General features: G+C 39.8%; 1 protein-coding gene across 4 annotated transcripts in view; it reads right to left on the reverse strand.

The window, feature by feature from the left end:
- Window positions 1–12,901, reverse strand: part of Cytip (cytohesin 1 interacting protein) — a 62,259-nt gene extending 49,358 nt beyond the window's left edge. For 2 of the 4 annotated variants that reach the window (XM_076928759.1, XM_076928758.1), the window contains exon 1: window positions 11,174–11,269. Coding sequence is in view for 1 of the 4 variants with exons in the window: in XM_076928760.1 (XP_076784875.1) it covers window positions 11,174–11,207 (34 nt within the window). In the remaining 3 variants the exon portion in view is untranslated. Of the gene's footprint in view, window positions 1–11,173; window positions 11,270–12,774 lie in introns of those variants that run through there. The other 2 variants (XM_076928760.1, XM_034495604.2) reach the window with 2 other exon arrangements.
- Between the last annotated feature and the right edge of the window lie 6,580 nt (window positions 12,902–19,481).

Raw genomic sequence — 19,481 nt, forward strand, 5'->3', positions numbered from 1 at the left:
ACAAGATCGAGTACACCATGTGAGCAATAGACCTGTTAAATAATGCCACCCTTAGCCTCTGAACCACCTCAGCTATCCCATAGTGAAGACAATGTGTGTTCACTGAGCCCAGGCTAACCTACAGATCTGTGGGCAAAATGAATATTGTTGGTCATGTAAGCTGTTAACCCTTGAGCTCATTTCTTAATAAGCATATGACCAGACCGGTATTAAAAAACAATCTCCTATACTTCCAACAACTTAAGGTCAATTCAAGGAGATAAGCATATTCACAAATGACCATTAGATGGCAAGAAATAACTTAAGTGTCTTGAGAAAACCATAAGCAGAAAATAAATGTATATGATACATGGACACTGGGATAAACAGAATGTATATGGTGAGATAAAGGACAAGACTAAATAATGCTATAAGTTTCCTATTAGGGCAGCATGCAATGGAGATACAGTTTCTGTATGCCTCCATTTTATGTCTGTATGAAAATAATAATGTTTCCAGGTATTGTTTGATTTAAATGATTATTGAAATACTTGAGACAATAACAAGCACACAAAAAAAATGTTAGTAGAAATCCTCAAGTAACCCAGAGGTACAGATTATTGACGTGGACAGAATCAGACTTGCTTTAGGAAGAAAGACATCCTTTTGCATCCTTAGAGCAAAGATCTAAAGACCAACAGCATTCGCAGGTGTCCCTGCAAAGGGAGGCAAGTCAGGTTTTGAAAATAATATGCTAACTTCTGCATTTTCCAAATGCCAAAAGACCACTGTGAGCAGTGCACTCAGCCAGCCTTCCCACTTCCCCAGGTTGCTTCCCTTTCTTCACTGTTTCCATTGGGCGTGACAATGTTGTCTGCGTATTACAGATGACTGGTCAACCACAGACCAAGGAGATCTGTGTTTACAATAACTGTGAGCCTAACACTTACCTTTCCCCCAAGTTAAAAAAAAAAAACTCAGTAGTTTCAAGTGTGTCAAAAGAGCACAGATCTTCTCATTTCTTTCTACATGTAGTTTTCCCCTGCCAAACTCTAAAGGGTAGGAAAGGTCGCTTAAAAGACAGAGTGGGGTCATTTATCTTCTTACACAAAGTATCTTCTGTTTTTTAAAAATTTTGTTTAAAAAAAAACAAAAACCAAAAGCAAAGGGGAAAAACCATGTTCTACCTAGAAATATGAAGTGTTGGAGTTTAAGGGAGAGGAAACAGGGGAGTTACCCAGGACATTGCCCAATATGAGAATGAAACCATGGTAACTACATCACTGAAGGCCACTTGAATTTTATTATTTCAGGTCAGTAGCATAACAGCACTGTTTGTACACTCAGAGTGAAGTTCCTTTGTGACTCCAGCTACTCCTGTTATTTCCTGTTTGATATAACCTACCCGTGTAGCTTAGAAACACATGCAACATTATTTTGGTCCTCTCAGTGTGGCTTGCCTTGACTTTGTGCCTGGTGACCCGAGTGTTTCATCTCATGCAAATATATCTGTGGCTTCATTCTCTAACTGATCCCAGCTCCTCAGCTGTAACATAATTGTCGTCACAATAAATATTTTCATGTGAAAACTTTCTAAAAGACAGGGGAATTGTGCAGAGTGTGGTCAAGGGATTGCTTTCTGAATTTCATTAGCTTAGCCTCTGAAATCCCCTTTGGTATAAAATGGAGGTGATATTAAGTAAACAAAGAGACGTACTAGTAACAAAATCTCTCTGGCCTGTCTCTGTGTAGTGAATATAAATGAATGTGTGTGGGAATTATAAGAACTATGGAGAGGGCCATGCAAATCACACACTCAACATTCTAAATGACACAGGGGAATGATTGCATAGGGCGTGAAGAGTCCTTAATTAGCCCTATATGAAGTTATTGAAGGGGAGAAATCACCTACAAGGATTCTGTGATACTTGGAAAGCAGTTAATTCCATCAGTAGATAAACTGTTCATAGAATTTGTATGATACACCATCAGCCCCAGGCTTCCCAGTCATTTTCTTCTCATTTGGAAGAGGAAACCATGCCAGGAAACAGAGAGCCAAGTACCATGATATTCTTGAAGCACCATTTAATCATAGGTCATCAGTTCAAGGCCACTTCAACAGGAAGGCCACCAAGTGTGGCGTTACTTCAGTAAATCAAGAAATAAAGCCCCCATCGCCTACATTGTGGTTAAACACCTCTTGTGTTCTTAGCCTCTCAGATCACGGAGGTGTTACAGCTGCCTCTTCTCTTCTATGACTCGAGACTACCAAAGTCGTGTCCTAACTTCAGCTGGTCTTGCAAGCTTCCTGAGGCAGGGGGATTGTAAATGCTGCACATTGTCAGCAAGATAATAGAAATTTAAGGCGTTCATTTCTCCATTGTTTGCCAAAACTTGGCTTGGTTACTTCGGGTGATAGCTGTTCTGTGGTCTGCATGTTTCTGGAATCCCAGTGCATCCCATGGAGGGGGGCCTAGAAGCAGAATGCCTCTCGGTTTTAAACTCTTCTCCTTCTAGATCACTGCTCCAAGGGATGCTCCCTGACTACTCTTTCCAAAAGGCACCTGAACTATCTTTCTTATATGCTATGATGTCATAGCACAGATAGCTCTCCTATTATGATAGGTTGGCTCTCTGTCTATTTACACAAGTTTTCTACTCTTTGAGGGTCAAAAAATCTTTTTCTTGGTTTTCAGTCTTAGCTCTCTAAAGAGAGTGACCACTAATGGTTGCTTGTACTCCCCAGCTCTCAAACCCTCTGACGCTCTCTGCTAAATGAATATATTAATGCTAGAGCTAGAGGCAGTGGTGACAGTGTACACATCAGAAATTAATAGCAGCATGAATTGCCAAAAGGTAAAAGATAAGTAAAAGGCAGGTAGAAGACATGGTAAAAGAGTATGTGAGGCTGGTACAGCTCCAGGCTTATGAACACTTAATGACTTGAGAAACACCTCGAGTCCATCCCATCGTATTTCAGTTTTAATTAGCATTGTTTAATCATGACAGTAACTTTGATACTTATAAAATTCCAAACAAAATTCCAGTAGGGATATGCCCTGATGACCTGAGGGATGTGAAGGTCCCCGAAATAAAAACAACACCATTTGCATTTGAAAATATGGCATTAGTGATAATTTTACGGTGGCAACCAAAACTGCCTTCAGAGAAAAGGAAGAGAGGAGAGAAGATGGGAGTGGAGGAGTGTGAAGCCAGAGGCATCATCTCTTTGGCTCAACACAGCAAAGCAGAGCAATGTGTGTGCTGTGATGATTAATGCCCCGGAACTCAATGACAGCTTGTTTGCATAGGCCAACTTCTCATCCTGACTGGGGGACCCAACACAGTCTCCTGAGACTGAGTGGAAAGAAAATGTTCTTTCTATAACAATAATTCAGCAATCAATAACTCAATGGAAAATAGAATTTAAATAGTTTGTTCCCATACAAATTTATTAGGTGTAAATAATTGTTTATGTTTTAATTTTCAAAAGTGTGTAGATGTCTTCTAAAAGAAAACATCATTCTTCTCCATGTGACCTATTTAAGCATTCACTCTCTGTTGGCCTTTGTGCTTTTGAGTGTGGCAAGTAGGTTCTTATAAAGGAATGGGATTGTGCCCCAGAGTAATTTGAAAAGATAAGTAGAAACCAAAGGTAGAAACTTCAGTGTATCGATCGTGGATGTGTTCTAATAAGAACATGTATATAAGGACCTGACTCTGGAAACGTTTGCTGAGAACTAGATAAGCATATGAAAGCAAAAATAAAGACCATGGGCTGGAGAGATGGCTCAGAGGTTAAGTCCACTGGCTGCTCTTCTAGAGGTCCTGAGTTCAATTCTCAGCTACTCCATGGTGGCTTACAATCATCCATAATGAGATCTGGTGCCCTCTTCTGGACTGCAGGTAAACATGCAGGCAGAATGTTGTATATATAATAAATAAATCTTAAATTTTTTTAAAAAAAACAAAACAAAAAATAATAATAAAGACCATAAATTCTCCCAGGCATGGAGCAATGCCTGTTGGCAAGAAGAGGAGAGTGCATCCGTGCTCCTGGGGAAGGAAATGTTTGAATGGAATAGCTAGGCTCTTAAAGTCCTGTAAGACGTTTTAGAAAGTCCAACTGAAAACAAAGTTGAAAACTTCCACATTTAAGCTTTGGAAAGTAAGGCAATAGCAAATCGACAAGTTACATTTGCTTTTGCTGTTTACCCCAGTCCCTAATTTATAACTTACCATAAATGAGAAAGTTTGTCAATGACAAAAACAGAGCAAAAATGCTAGACTGAATCCCAAGACTCATTCCTTTGAAAACATCTAAAATAGAGTATTTTAGAGACAAAGCTGAAAAATTATATAACCAATTAAAAACACGTTTGTCTGAGAACTGAATTGTTTTAGAAACACTCTTTCTTTTCTCAACATACTCCCCACATAGAGAAGTGCTGGTCATTGCTGCAGTGATACTGTGTGCAGACCTGTACTGGACATTTCTGCAGCCATACTGTGTGTTGGTCATTTCTGCAGTCATGTTCTGTGCTGGTAATTTCTGCAGTCATACTGTGTGCTGGTCATTGCTGCAGAGATGCCGTGCACAGCCCTGTGCTGGGCATTTCTGCAGTCATTCTGTGTGCTGGTCATTCCTGAAGTTATGTTGTGTACTGGTTAATTATACAGTCATGCTGTGTGTTGGCCACTCCTGCAGTCCTGCTGTGTGCTGCCCTTCTTTGAGCAGCTAGCAATGTTCTGAGGAGCTTATTCACTCTAAGCACCCTGCCTAGCTCTGTCTTGGCTTTAGATGTATGATCGCCTGCTGCACTTCTCACCATGCCTGCCAATCTGACCTTTCTTCTCTATCTGACTCACTTCCCCATTTCTCCTCCCACCCTTATCTTAAACAAGCCCTACCTCCCGTGGTTATCTCTGTGTTCGCTATAAACATTTTGCAAAATACACAAGATCCCACCAGCACTCTGTCTAACTTGCCAGCTTCAATTTCAGGTTGCTTCTGGTTCTCCTAACCTACTTTAAAAGCCAAATCAAGTTATGAACACAGAAGAAGTTTTCTAAGAAAACGGAATTCCAGGGACTGCCTTTTTTTTTTTCTTTCTAAGTAACAGTCATTGTAGAATTGCATCACTCGGAATGGGTAAATGTGATGTACAGTTCTTTGTAACATGGAAGGTACAGTGTGCTTTCTGTCTAGGATCAGGTTTCCAGGAAGGGATGGGCTCTCTGCACCCTCTGAGCTCCTGGCCAGTCACCTCAGAATGAAACACAGTCAGAGCTGGGTATAGTGGTGGTCATCATTAATCCCAGCACTCCGTGGGCAGAGGCAGATAGATCTCTGTGAGTGCAAAGCCAGTGCAGTCTACACAATGAGACAGCATTTCTAACAAACAAAAAAGTAAATAAAATATTGGTAGAAGGTATAGGATCAAATAATGCCTATGATTTTATAGTCAAGCCTATCCGAGGAATGGAGTCATATAACATCTTTCTGTCTCACACAAAAGATGAAGTCGGCTATGTCTGGCTAACTATAATAGTCTTATCTATATCAAATAAGTTGTAATATACTTTTTAAGTCAGACTTAGATTTACAAAAAGATAATTACTGAAAAGTTCAGAGAGTTCTCATGTGTTTAGCCACTATTGGCAGGCAGCTGCTGCCATTTCCAGCATCCTCCATCACAGTGGTGTCGAGGGTGCACCTGACACACTGTGATCACTCCAAGTCCAGAGTTCACATTACCTTTCACTCCTAATGTTCCAGCTTCTATAGATTTGACAAATATATAATTACAGACAACCAGCATTGTAGCATTGTACAAAATGATTTTACTACTCTAAAAGTCCTAAGTTCCATCTCATTGATTTCTGTCTCCTGCCTAACCCCTGACCTTTACTGTGCCCTAGTATTATCTCTGCCACAATGTCATATTGCTGTGTGTGTATGTGTGTGCAAAACATTTTCATATTGTCTCTTTTATCTAGTGATATGCTAAGTCACCTCTGTATTTTTCCCACCCTAATAAGAAATAGCTGTTCATTTTATCTCTAGATAATATTTCCATGAGTGTGTGCATCATAATTTGTCTATTCATTAACTTGCTTAAGGATACTCTAGTCTCTTCTGTGTTTTCCAATTCTGAACCAAACTCCTCAAACATGTGCAAGTGTGCATGCACATGTAAGTGTGCGGAGGGCATGATTTTCAACTGATTTGAAAAACACCAAGCAACAAGTTGTTAGATTTTATACTAAGACTATATCTAGTTCTGCAACAAGCTGCCAGACACCTCCAAGGTGGCTGTGCTATTGTGAATTGCCACCAGTAATCAGTGAAGGTTTCTGTTGTTCTAGCCCACTGCCTGAGGATGTTTTGGATCAGTGTTTGGGGATTATAACACTGTGTGTGGGAGGGTGTAGTGTTTAAAGGCAATTGTGTGATGTTGAGTGTTTTCCATTCATGTCTTGTTGGGGGATGTGTTTTTCATCCTCTTGAGCACCAAGTTGTATTCTTATTATTGAGTTCTATAGGTTCTCAGAATATATTTCAGCATGTAACTGACTTTTTCTTCCTTTTCTTATTTTGGGGACAAGTTCTCATTATGTAGCCCAGGAATGTCTCACCATTTAAATCCTCCTGTTTCTGTCTCCACATGCTGGAAGTATAAACGTGCACACTCATATTCATCTGCATTGTTGTTCTCTTGACAATGTCTTATAAAAACCAGAAAGGTCCAATTTCATATCAGTCAAAACCCCCTACACCTCCAGCTCATAAATGCACTTGAGCACATGAGTTCCTGGTATCAGGATTGAAATAATGGGCAAACGAGAGTACCCAGAGCAAGGCACCTTCTCCAAAGCACAGACCAATGGCTTTTCTGATCTCAACTACCACCCCAAATTGTGCCCTTCCATTTATTAGTAAAATCTAAAAGAAGACTGAGAAGAGAAAAGAACAAGGCAGCCTGGGTGGAGACAGGAAGGAAGTGCTGCTCAGGGGCAAACCTCTCACCGCTAAGCCAATAAGAAAAGCATTCTTAAACCTGTAAGGAAAAGAGCCAGTACTAGCTTCCACATATGCACCTAAAATAACCTGGACAATCCTCCTTCACATCTCTGAGGGAAGAAAAAGACTTGGGAAGGAGAGCCCTGAGCTAACCACATGTTTGTATCCCAGACGGGGTACACACCACTGTCTTCCACCCAGAACCTTGTGTTTGATTCACAATTTTGGAGTGGATACCTTTAGATGGGTTGACATTGAAACGTTCATAGTACTGAATTGTGTTGTGTTTTTGTTTAATTATAGAAAGACAGCACCTCAAGTATCTGCCAAAGGAAAAGATAAACTTGGCAAAGTTTAAATGATTGGAATAGAAAATGTTACTTCCAATACCTGTGCTCCTGGCAAGTTGACTATATAATAATCTCATTAATAAAAGTAGAAACGACATGAGATATCTATCTCTTCAATTGAAGAATTGCAGGGAAAAATAGAACCACGTCCTTTAACCATCATGTAACAATGATGGGGCTCAAAAAAGCAGACTCACGATGTACCATAGGAGGGAAAACAGGTTATAGAATAGGAAAGCAATGGATTCAAATTTTCACTCTAATTTGAGGTAGAGAAAAACTAATATATATATATATATATATATATATATATATATATATATATCAGTAGATATACTGATTATATATATAAATGTGTACATATTACTATATATTAACACATACATTCACACTAGTACAATAATATGATTCATAGAACAGCAAGGCTCTGGCAAACCCTAATGATGTCTAATCCTAAGACTGGCTTCTAGTTTTCCAGGCAGGATTTGACATAAGGAGATGTGCTCCCTAAGAAGTCCATAGCTTTCTATCCAACAGGCAATGGACCTGGGTTAGAAACACCTAGGAAACAGGGACACAGGATGACTAAAGAATACCATCCAGATTTTCAAATGCTTTCAGAAATATTATAAGCTAAGAACACAGTATGGCATAATTATATAAATTTGTTTTTACTAATGAAGTTAACTGGGGCAAACTGAAATGAAACTGTCTTGCTTATCAGTGACTACAAACTATACACAGAGAGTCAAACCTAGATGGAATTTCTATTGCACTGCCTTTTCATTATATTTTAGGGTTCTCTAGAAATCATTTGGGGCAGATAAATTAGTGGTGCATTAAAATTATTCATCTAAAATACTTAAATATTTTCTAGCCATGTGATATTTCATAATTCATTGTAGAAACAGCCACAGCAGTACCTCCTAGTGGGGTTATTACTGCAGTGTAAGCCAGCACATGACAGGGGTTCAAAACAGTGGCTACTGTTGTATCCCCTTTTTCTTCATTACATTCAATGATTTTGTGAAAATGAGAATATACTAATAATATCCAGAGATAAAATGGGACTGGCAATGTGCTGTCTAAGAACTATATTTAAGTTAAATATTTTGTTTGTGGAGAAAGAAACTAAAAAATTAATAATGGAAACAAAATTTCTTAAAATAGCTAGCTAGTAGTTCAAGAACTATTCTGTCAGTGGAAAAATATAAACTAAGATGTTGAATATGACCAAATATGCCATGTTGCAGTAAATGAAGAGTGGAAGAGAAGACCAAAGATTAGTCTGAGTGATGAGAAGCTATGACAGGCACCCTTCACCCCATCGTCCTCTTGGTTCTGCACGTATCAGTTTCTTTTCTGATTAGGTCATATGAGTTCCCCCAATTTCATTTTTGTCTTTAAGAAGAGCACATGAGATATATCAGTGTTGTTTGTTTTATTTCCAGAGCTGCAATTTGGAGAGAGTACATGGGACCATGCACTTGGGCAGCTGGTTCCATAGACCCTACTGTGCACAACACAGTACTTAACTTGATCCATGTACCATTCCTTATCTTACCACGTTTCTCTCCATGCACCACCTCCGTACATGGTGAGTGGTAGGTGTGAACAAATCACAGAATCGGATGTACTACATTTTCTTCTCTTTTAGAGGTTCTCATAATGATCTTCCCAAGGAAAATCAATTGAACTATTGACTGACATGCCATTGTGGGATCAATTATAATTGTAATTACTGGTCCTGTCTTGGTTACTTACTATTAGTCTTAGAGAAAAAAAAAATCATGTAGCGGTGAGGAAATGTGCCTCCTATCTAAATCATGGTTTGCAGTAGATCTAACCCAGGAACTCAAGTATGGTAAGCAAGAATGCCAACAGTGAGTTACATCCCCAGGGTTATCCTTATTCACTGTCCAGTATAAAACCTACCAGTGTACATTACCCTTCGACCTTCATGACCTAAGACCCAGTCCCCTAGTTATTGTTACCATCCGTATCTGTGACATTTTCCTGACAAACAGGATACACCTGACATTCCTCCTCTAACATTGAATGGCTAGAGAACCTGGGGAACTTCCCTTCAAAGCCAAGCTATCTGAGTGTGCAGTAGTTCATTCTCAGTTCTTTGGCAGCAGAAACAGGAGGATCAGCAGGGGCAAGCTAACCTGTACTACAGAATGAGAGTCTAAGTCTATCTCAGACAAATGAACCCCCCTGCAAAAAAAAAAAAAAAACCCTCTGGGGAGACAGCTCAGTGTGACAGCTCAGTGTATAAAGTAATCATTGCACAAGTATGAGGAACTGAATTCTTATCCCAATAATTACATAAAATCTAGGTGTGGCAATGCATGATTGTAGCCTAGTGCTGCGGCACAGATGGGTCCCTAGATCGCACTCTCCCTAGGACAGTCTATCTAAAATGGAAAGCTCCGATTAGGTTCAAGACCTTGTCTCAAGAATAATAAAGTGGAGAAGTCCTTTAGAAAGACATTCCTACATAAATCTTTTGCCTCCGTGTGTTTCTATATATGTAAGCACATCCAGACACACTTGTATGTGCATGAATACACACAGAGAGACAGAGACAGAGAGACAGAGCGAACCAACAAAGAAAGGAAGAGCCAGAGAGACAGAGAGACAGAGCGAACCAACAAAGAAAGGAAGAGCCAGAGAGAGACAGAGACAGAGAGAAAGAGAGAGGCAGAGCCAGAGAGAGAGGGACAGACAGACAGAGACTACAGTGAAAAAGAGGCACATTCTCTCTAATACCTGTATCCATTACGAAATTTTTTTAAAGGCATAAATCATCCAACTCAGATTTGAAAACTCAGAATTACCAGGACTGAGATCTCAGGCCTATGCTTATTTAAATGCTCTTCAGGAGCCTACAGGCATCAAAGTTTGAGATCCACTGTGCTGTTTCTTTCTTCTAAGACACCAAAGAGTACTTGACAAAGGCTCTCTGGACACAATGGCCTGACCTATGATAGTCTAACCCTAAAGAGCAATGCAGACACAACAGGGCTTAAGGGAATACTTTGTGTCTGTCTCAAAGCTCATCTTTTTGCTGGTGATGACTTGACTGTCAGTTATTCCTGCCTGAGCTCTGACCACCTCAGTCAGAAATTCACCTACTTGTTCTTTTAGCAGCCACAAAAGTGATAGTTTGTCAATTAAAATGTTTAATTATCTGTTCCTTGCAGATTATACAGAGCTGAAAGAACAAAAAGAGTTGGAGTCCAATTTACACAAACACACACATACATGTGCACATATGCACATACAGTGAATTCACACGAGTTGCCTTGTGCTGTCTAAATCATCAGAATGTCATTTTTGAGTTCTAGTGTGCAGTCAGTTTAAACGTGACTTCGTATCCACTTTCTAGACCTGTCTCTTATCTTTGCCCTTCTCCTTGCAATGATGCTACACTCTCATGTTCATTAAGCCTTTTTGACAGTGGAAAAAAAAACATTATCTACATATCATAAGCTCAGCATTCCCTTGATAGAAAATAAATCCACCAGCAAATCCACTGACCATACTCTATTACATATATACATGCGTGTATATGTGTTCATATATATAAACAGATCTTCAAACAAAGCGTAGAAGTCCAAAATATTTAGAAAATAAACCCCAAAGATCTAATCACCTCACTCACTAAGCACACAAATGAAAGAAATCCAAGCAATAATTTATTTATTTTAATATACAACATTCGGTTAAAATGTGTTCCCTTTCTCCCCTCCCTTAAATCAGCTAGAGTAATACATGATGAGAATCAACCCCCGCTTGACCCACTCAACCTTACCATAGGACTGTAGCTGGCAAATGTCAGTGAACATCTGCTCTCCAACCTAGAGCAAATGAGGTCTTGTCTGTTCCACTCATGGGAGTTCACTGCCCCCTGCAAGGCCACAAGACACCGTCAGAAAAGGAAACACAGTGTGGCCCTAGTTCTGAAAGTTATACATAGACAGATATATACATATACATATACATATACATATACATATACATATACATATACATATACATATACATATACATATACATATATATATATAATTCAATGCTTCTTATGTGAGTCCACAGCCCTATCCAAAAGGGAAATTCATTCACTGGTGAACCAAGAGGAGGGGGAAGAAAACATTTTGTATCTGGAGCCCCTTCCAAAGAGGTGTTTTCCTTATGGCTTGCTTTCATGCGGACTGTGAGCTTTTGGAATGCCAAAAGCTGAGTATTATCCTCTAACTACAAATTTTGTTTTGCTTGTTTTTTTTTTTTTTTTTTTTTTTTAAGGTATATAATGAATGCATCTGAGATAGAAGGAAGTTTCTGTCTGTATTTTTTGTTTGACAAATCTAAAGACCTACTTTTGGTTAACTTCCTAGCGTTCAATTATAGCCACGCATACCTGAGGTTTTCTTTGAAGCAGAACAGAAATCTCTCTCTCTTTTTTTTTTTGTGGTCTATCGCTTTAACAGAACACCATGTTGGGTTTTGCCCACATGACATTCATTTCGAGTCCCTAGAAACAGTTTTGAGACAGCAAATGTGCCACATGGACAGCAGCTATGGTATAAATATGTATTATGGAAAATTTTCACCCACACAGAAAACCTCACGGTGTGCGTTAGAAAACAAGTGACTTCAGTGCAGAAAATAGGCGTTGTTGCTACCTTTAAAGTAAGTTCTTCCACGGGAAACATTCTGTTTATTTGCAGCCTGCTACTTTATTGCTCTGAAAGCTTTATTGTGTACGATTAGCTGAAAGTTAATCTGTTGTAACCTGCAAACTAAAAGCTCTTGTTTGAATTCACTCCGGTGGACATCCATTCTCCATTGAAACCACAGTGTATGGTCTTCAGACCACTGTGTGCCTGTTTACTCACTACATTCCTAAACCTAAAGGCAGTGTGTTTGGAGACGGTGACAAGCAGGTTAGAAACCAGCCCAGCATTGACTCACTGCATGTGGACGTGAAGACTGCTGTTCGCAATCATGAAACATGAAAAAGAAAAAAACAAACTACAAGAAGAGAAATATAATAAATACAAGTCCTGCCCATCTAAGGGATATCTGTCTTATGAGTACTTTATAACAGAACTAGAAGCCTGACACTAGTCAAAGTATGTGTATAATCCACTTTAAAAAATCCATAAACCCAACTTCAACAAATACTCCAGTCTCTACACCTCTGTATAAGCATTAGGATCGAGTCTGATGCTGCCTCATTGAAGAGTGTGTACCCCATAATTTCCCCCATGGCTGACCAGGCTCCTGAACCCTTCTTAACATAAATTGTTCCAAGAGGCATTAATACAGACTCTATTGTTACTTTCCCAGACTTTCCCTGGAGTCCTTAAGGAAGTCTGTTCAAAGCTTGTTCCATTCCCAGTTCATCCCTACCTGTGCTGGAGCAGGTTAGAAGAGGCAGAAACGACTGGACAAATGGCAGAGCCAAGCCTTGCATGGAGGCAGAGCACAGCCCTGGCAGCTGGAGGATAGAAGCTGGAAGAATTTATGTACCTTGGCAGGTATGCCACAGTGCCAACAAAAACATTCTTTTTTTTCTAAGCAGTTCAAAGCACTTTGTAAACATTAACTCATGAGGCTAAGTAGTCATGAGGTAACTGTTACTTGAATACACCCTTAAGATAACGACTGCAAGCCAAATCGTTAAAAAGGCCACACTATTATTTCCTTACTTGTTAGTATTTACTGAGTACCTACTGTGTGCAGAGTGCTAGAGGTAAGTGGACCCCTGTGGGACTTTCACGTAACTCCTGGTTATTTTGCTTTTCTGCCTGAGTCACTCAGTAACAAGCTACAACTACTTATTACACTTATTTCCATTTTATTTTGGCCAAGTTGTTCAATGCAATATGCTTCATTCTTTAGAATGTTCCTAATGTGCTGAGCGCTGAGCAAGCACAAGAGAAAAAAATTTAAATTACCTATAAATCTTATTACAGCTACAGAAATTGAAAAATATAAATTCAAAGTGCTTCCTTTCGAGAAGCCATAAACAAAGGTTTAGTATGGATACTCTGTTTTTTTCAATGCTTGTGGAATTGCTATAGGAGACAATTAAGGTCACTGTTGCCATGCTGAACTGTTTATATAAATAATCTATATTTATGTTGAACTAGTTGAGCCAATATGGCTGGTGAAGCCTGGCCTTTGTCCTTGGGACTTTCCCAGCTGTTTTATCTTATAAAATGGCAAGCTAGATATAGAAAATTATTGAGACCATTTCTAAATCTTCCTCGGACAACAAACGGCACACAGAGTATATAGTGATGCAAGAGGAGCAGAACAAAGGGTGTAGGTAGTTCCTTTTTAGGATACATGACTTTCTAATGAATCAAAAGGGATTCACCCTGCTGTCTTCTACTGCGCAACACAGGCTAAATTTCTCTTGTGTTCAGGGAATCAAGAGCACAGCCCAATTTTCAGCAACCACAGAAGCTCCTGCAAGTCTCTGATAGAAACTTATACATATTTTAAAAGTCAAAAGAAAGTATAATACCACTTACAACTTATCTTTCTCCCTGGTAAACACTTCCTTGACTGTATAACATACCAGTGGAGTAAAATATCAATCTGTCATTTAAGACACACTCACACACACTCACAAAGAGAGAGATTGTTGACATAGAAACCATCATTATTCAAGTTCGATTGACATACCGAGAAGATTTTGATCTTTTCTACTTAGTAAACACTTGTTGTTTGACTCCATAACATACCACGGGAGTAAAATATCATTCTGTCATTTGACACATCACACACACACACACACACACACACACACACACACACACACAACTTGGTTAACATAGAAACCATTATTATTCAATTTCAATTGACATACCAAAAAGATTGTAAGAACAAATCCTGGTCTTGGAGAGGAGAGAAGGGAACCCTCCAACACTGTTGATGGGTATGTAAATTTGTACAGCTATTGTGGAAAACATTGTGAAACTTCTTCAGAATAGCCAGAAATGGCACTCTCGCATGACCCAGCAACTGCACTACTGGATATAGCCCCAAAGAAAATAAGGAAATGAAATCGGCCTGCCAAAGAGCCAAGACATGGAAGCAGCCACAGTTGCCATCAACAGATGAATGAAGAGACAAAGTGTGGCATGTACACACCATGAAATGCTATTAGATAATACCAAGAACAAAGCTCTGTCATTTTCAAAGAACACTGATGAAACTGGGGAACATTATATTGGGGAAATAGGCCATAGACAGATGGCAAGTGTATTTGTGATTATATGTAAAATCTCAAATCTGAAAGAAAAAAGAAAAAAGAAAAAACTACAAAAACATCTGTGGACACTAGAGCCTGGAAATTGGAGCAAGCCTGGGACAGAGGCAGGGGGTAAATGGGTACAAGGGTTCAGCTGGACAGAAGGAATAACTTGGAATGTTTTATACCACAGCAGGGTAGCCAGTTGATGACATCTAAATCCATCATTCAAAATAGCTAATGGAAAGGATTCTGAATGGTACCCCACCCAAAAAAAAATTATATATGAATGGATGAACAAGTGAGTCATTCCAATCAGATCATTAAACATAGTAAAGATATATTAAACTCCTACACTGCATCTCATAAATTTGTACTCTGCATAAATAAATATATATGCATAAATAGTGGAAACAGAATTCAGAAGAAAAAAATTCAGAAGCCACGTTCTGCTTATTCCCTTCCCAACTCCCTGAATATGCCTATTGTATTTTTATTTATTTAGGCATATTACATGAGTGCCCAATATTTTATGTGTTGAGAGAATATCATTTCTTTGTGTCTTCAGCAACCTACTGCTAAAACTTTGTGACCACATCAATATAGCACTTGCTGAGGCTGGCAAGGGGATCGATTATACTTGACTCCTCAGTTGGACATCCAGATGGGAGTTTAAGAGAGCTTTCATTAGCGAGAAGTGCTAATGAAGACAACAAAATCAATTAAACAAATTAAGTTACAAGCAGGTCTGTTGCTGTTATTAAAGAATGACTATATTCATACCATGGTCACTGTCAGTCATTCATCACCCCTAAGGTGGCCAGCAGCTCCGAAGCTGGATAATATGCTGTCTGCTCTCATTAGAACAACAGCACTGGAGCACCGAAGCTGTGGTGCTGAGGTTGGAAGGTGAGGAATAGCTCAGGGCCCCAAAGCTCTGAGAGTGTCAGCTGAAACCACTTCTTTCTGCTTTTAAAGGAAATTAGGAAAGCTCAAGAGAAACATAGGAGGAAAGGGATTGGCTGCTGTAAAAATATTATTCTTGGAATTGATTTCGCCAAATTTTTAATGAAAGTGAGACGTATAGACATGCGTATACATTGAACAGAGCACACCACAATCAACACTGAATAGCAAGGCTTTCTGTCTCCTCAACCTTTACCAAACAGTTATTGTTAGGGCATCCTGCTTTCTTTATCTATGTTTAGGAGAGTTGTTTTATTCTCTAGGTTTACACTAGTATCAGAGTCTCTGTTTTACCCAAACTGAATTTCAGGGTATCACTAATTCCACAATGTTACCAACATGGATCACTTACCATTATGTGTGAACAGTGCATTGTGGGAGTTCTTAAACTCCACACTTTTATTGAGGAGGGGAAAATGCTGAGGTGCTTCCTGAGGCCCCACAGCAGCTCTACTTCTTATTCCAGACAGACTGAGCCTGGGAGCTTTAACACCTTGGAGAATTAGTTCATCAGCCCAGGATCTCCTGGGATTTTTTCCTATCACATCAAAACACTTTAAAAACCTATTATAGATTCAGTTTTGATTGTGTACATTTCTTTAGAAATGATGCCATAAACTGTTTATCATGCGGGGGGGGGGGGGGGATGCATTTGATCCACAGAGATGTTCTTCTCAGATACCCTGCAATCCTCTGAGAAGGAAGGCATCACGGAAGGAATGCATTCCCTGGCTAATTAAAACCTCATCAGCATGCAAGCAAATATTTATTTTCAGATAAATCTAAATGCTTCCTACTTTAATTAATTCTTTATAAGGTAAAGCAGGCTCATTTTGCTAGCCACATCCAGCAGAGGGCAGGATGCTTCCACCAAGGGCCAGCTGACTACAGCCTCTAGTCAGAACACTGCAACTCAGTCAAAGGAAAGAACGTTTTCCTGATCTCAGGACAGTCCTCAATTTCTTGTAAGAATTTGAGTAAATCTGCCATCAACTTGAAAACAGAAGTTGTCAGTCATAGACTTGGAGATGTGAGGAGAAGTTTGCTTTGGAGCATACACTCATTCTGTTTGGAAATATCATCTTTAAAAAACTTGGAAAGTAGCCAATTTCTGTCTTGCTACAGAAGGTATATAGAGAATTGATTTAGGGGTTCTAACTGCTGCCTTTGTCAAACCTGAGTTATTCTAGACACATGTCCTGCCTCAGTCCTACTGCTACAGTTACCCTACAGTAACGGCGCCCTTGGAAACTCAGCAGCTTCCCACTGGCTTCTTGTCTGCCGCACCTTCACAACCCCCTTAGATAGGACACAAACTCACCACTAACTCAAATCCCCCTCTCTTAACAAATATAACTCAGGCATGAGGACATGAGTGGTTCTTTCCCATGTTTGTGATACAGACCACTAGGGAGACATTTTGTACCAGGTCTTGAGTCCCACAAGGTTTTGAGTATTTATTCTATTCTAGGTAGATGCAAAATATAAGACAACACAGATGTCAAATCACGAACTAGAAGTTCCTTATTAGTACTGTATACACTTTTGGATAGGGTGGTGTGTGGATGGACTAGGTAATTGGAGAGGATTTTCATCCTCCCAAGACATTCTCTCCCATCTTTCCAGGAAGATGGAAGCAAATTTACTTTCAACTGTACTATTTCTGTATACTTTGAGTACTGAAAACTTTCTTTAATTAAAAAACTTGATGCAAAAATAGGCCCTTTAGTCACCAAAAACCACAATGGCAACAAAAAAAATTTAAATAGAAGTTGAAAACCATTGACCTAAAATATGTTTGTAAGAAAAATCAGAGCAAGCAGCTCTCCCCAAGGGTACATCTAGGAGCAAAACACTATTACATTCTGTTAAGAATATTTCCATTACTGCTGAGTGTTTATTATAATCACCCCCTTAATATTCACCATTTCTTAAATGAGCTAAAATGTTGGGGCCAGAGTAATATGTGGCATTTTGACAACTGTCAGAATCCATCTTTTGTGCCCAGGCCCAACTTTTAACAGGAAGGTGGTAATTGACCAACCTCTCTGACCATTGGCTGGATTATCAACACACCATACAGAATGTTTTGAACACCTCTTGGATGCCATGAGGAAGCCTCAATCCTCTTGGCAGAATGTCTTAATCCAACCTAAATGTCCCAGCTAGCACCAAGCCTTAAGAACCCGTTACAGATACTTCCAGCTGCTGCGCCTCCAGAAAGCCCCAGCTCTGGATGCTCCAGACCCTATCACACTCCTTCATTATGTCAGAAAGAAGAACAGCACTTGCTTTTAGTGGCTCAGCAACATAGCTGAGATTGTCAGAAGAGGCTATGCCTATAGGAACCTGTGATTGGCCCTGATATAAAGTTTGTACTGGTGGAAGTAAATGTTCTACTATGATCGGTGAAATTGTAATCTATGTACAGCCACTCCTCTGGCTATGTAAAAATCCTCCTGTCTTTTTTCATTGGTCTTAGAATAGAGGCTACACTTCTATGTACTATCCCAAATATTGACCTTTAGACCCTAACAAAGACTTCTCTCTAATGGCCATTTGCCTATTTGTGAAACTTAGAGGCAGAGGAGGCTGAGCTAGTTACAAAAAAGACAAGACTGTCACCTTTCAGCTCTGAAGGTAGCAGCAGGAGAAGATGGAAGAATTCCTCCACTTCCACTATAAAGTACTGTGATCATGGTTGTAATTAGGAGATGAAACTGAAAAGAGCGTGTGGAAGGAGAGGCTGTGACAAACCAGATATCACAGCCAAGGCTACAAGGCCTGAAAGCTTCGTTCACTGGAAGAGTTCAAGAGAACTCTGTGGGCTTCAAAAGCCAAGGGTCCTGACACTTAGGCTCAGAGGCTATCAAGTTTGCTGCTGTCAAGAGCAACACACTCCCAGAAAAGAAAAGAAGTCAGCCTGAAAGACCTCCCAGTGGCCAGGCCTGGGAAAGTAGAGGACAACAAAATAGTAACAATTCTGGATTATACATCGAGGTGTGTGTGTGTGTGTGTGTGTGTGTGTGTGTGTGTGTGTGTGTGTTCCAATATTAACAAATGATTGAATATATAAGGAAGATAAATTGGATCAATAAGCCTCTAGCTCAGACCAAGAAGACTTTACTTGTAAAAGTTTAGGATCATGAGCATCTGGATATGGAAATCGAAGCTTCTAGAACTCAGAGGTAGCAAAGGTAAAGACCTCTGCCATCTTGTCAATCTTTGATATGACCTGATTATCAGCTAGCCATTTTTACCATCAGTAATATGGAGATCAAGCCTGAAGAGAGAGTACAGGTCCAGAATACAGACTTGCAAGGGAAGGAAGTGAACTTAGAGATCTAGTTAGCCTTTAAACCCCAAGGCACAGACACTATAAGTTTGACCTTGTGCCCAGCTGCTCAGAGCCACCTGCTACCCCTGTGGGCCTTCATTATCCCACCACCTCTCTACCCACCTTTACCAGACCTGTTATCCAGAACCAAGCAGTTTAGACTCCCTTCCCACACGTATCTTCCCTGCCCACTGAGATTTCTGGGGCACCCCCACCTGCCCTAACTGCCTGCTATTCCAGCTGGACTCCCATTTTCTTGCCACCTCTCATCCCACCTTCATCAGACCTGCTGACTGGAAACCATGCAGCCCAAGGATAACTACGCATCAGAGACCTGTCAGACCAGGATCACGAAGGTTATACCCCCTCCCAATATTTACTACAACAAGAACATTCAGGGGAAAAGCCATCCAGAAGGCTAAAGGCCCTCAAAAGAACAGAATCAGCAAAAGCAAAAAGGACACATTCAGAACACAGATCTACTACAACATGCCCTGGATATCCCAACACAACCAAAGCACAGGAAAATGACCTTAAATTAAAACTTGTAAA

Source organism: Arvicanthis niloticus, chromosome 2 (genome assembly GCF_011762505.2).
Source record: "Arvicanthis niloticus isolate mArvNil1 chromosome 2, mArvNil1.pat.X, whole genome shotgun sequence".
In the NCBI taxonomy this organism is placed as follows: domain Eukaryota; kingdom Metazoa; phylum Chordata; class Mammalia; order Rodentia; family Muridae; genus Arvicanthis; species Arvicanthis niloticus.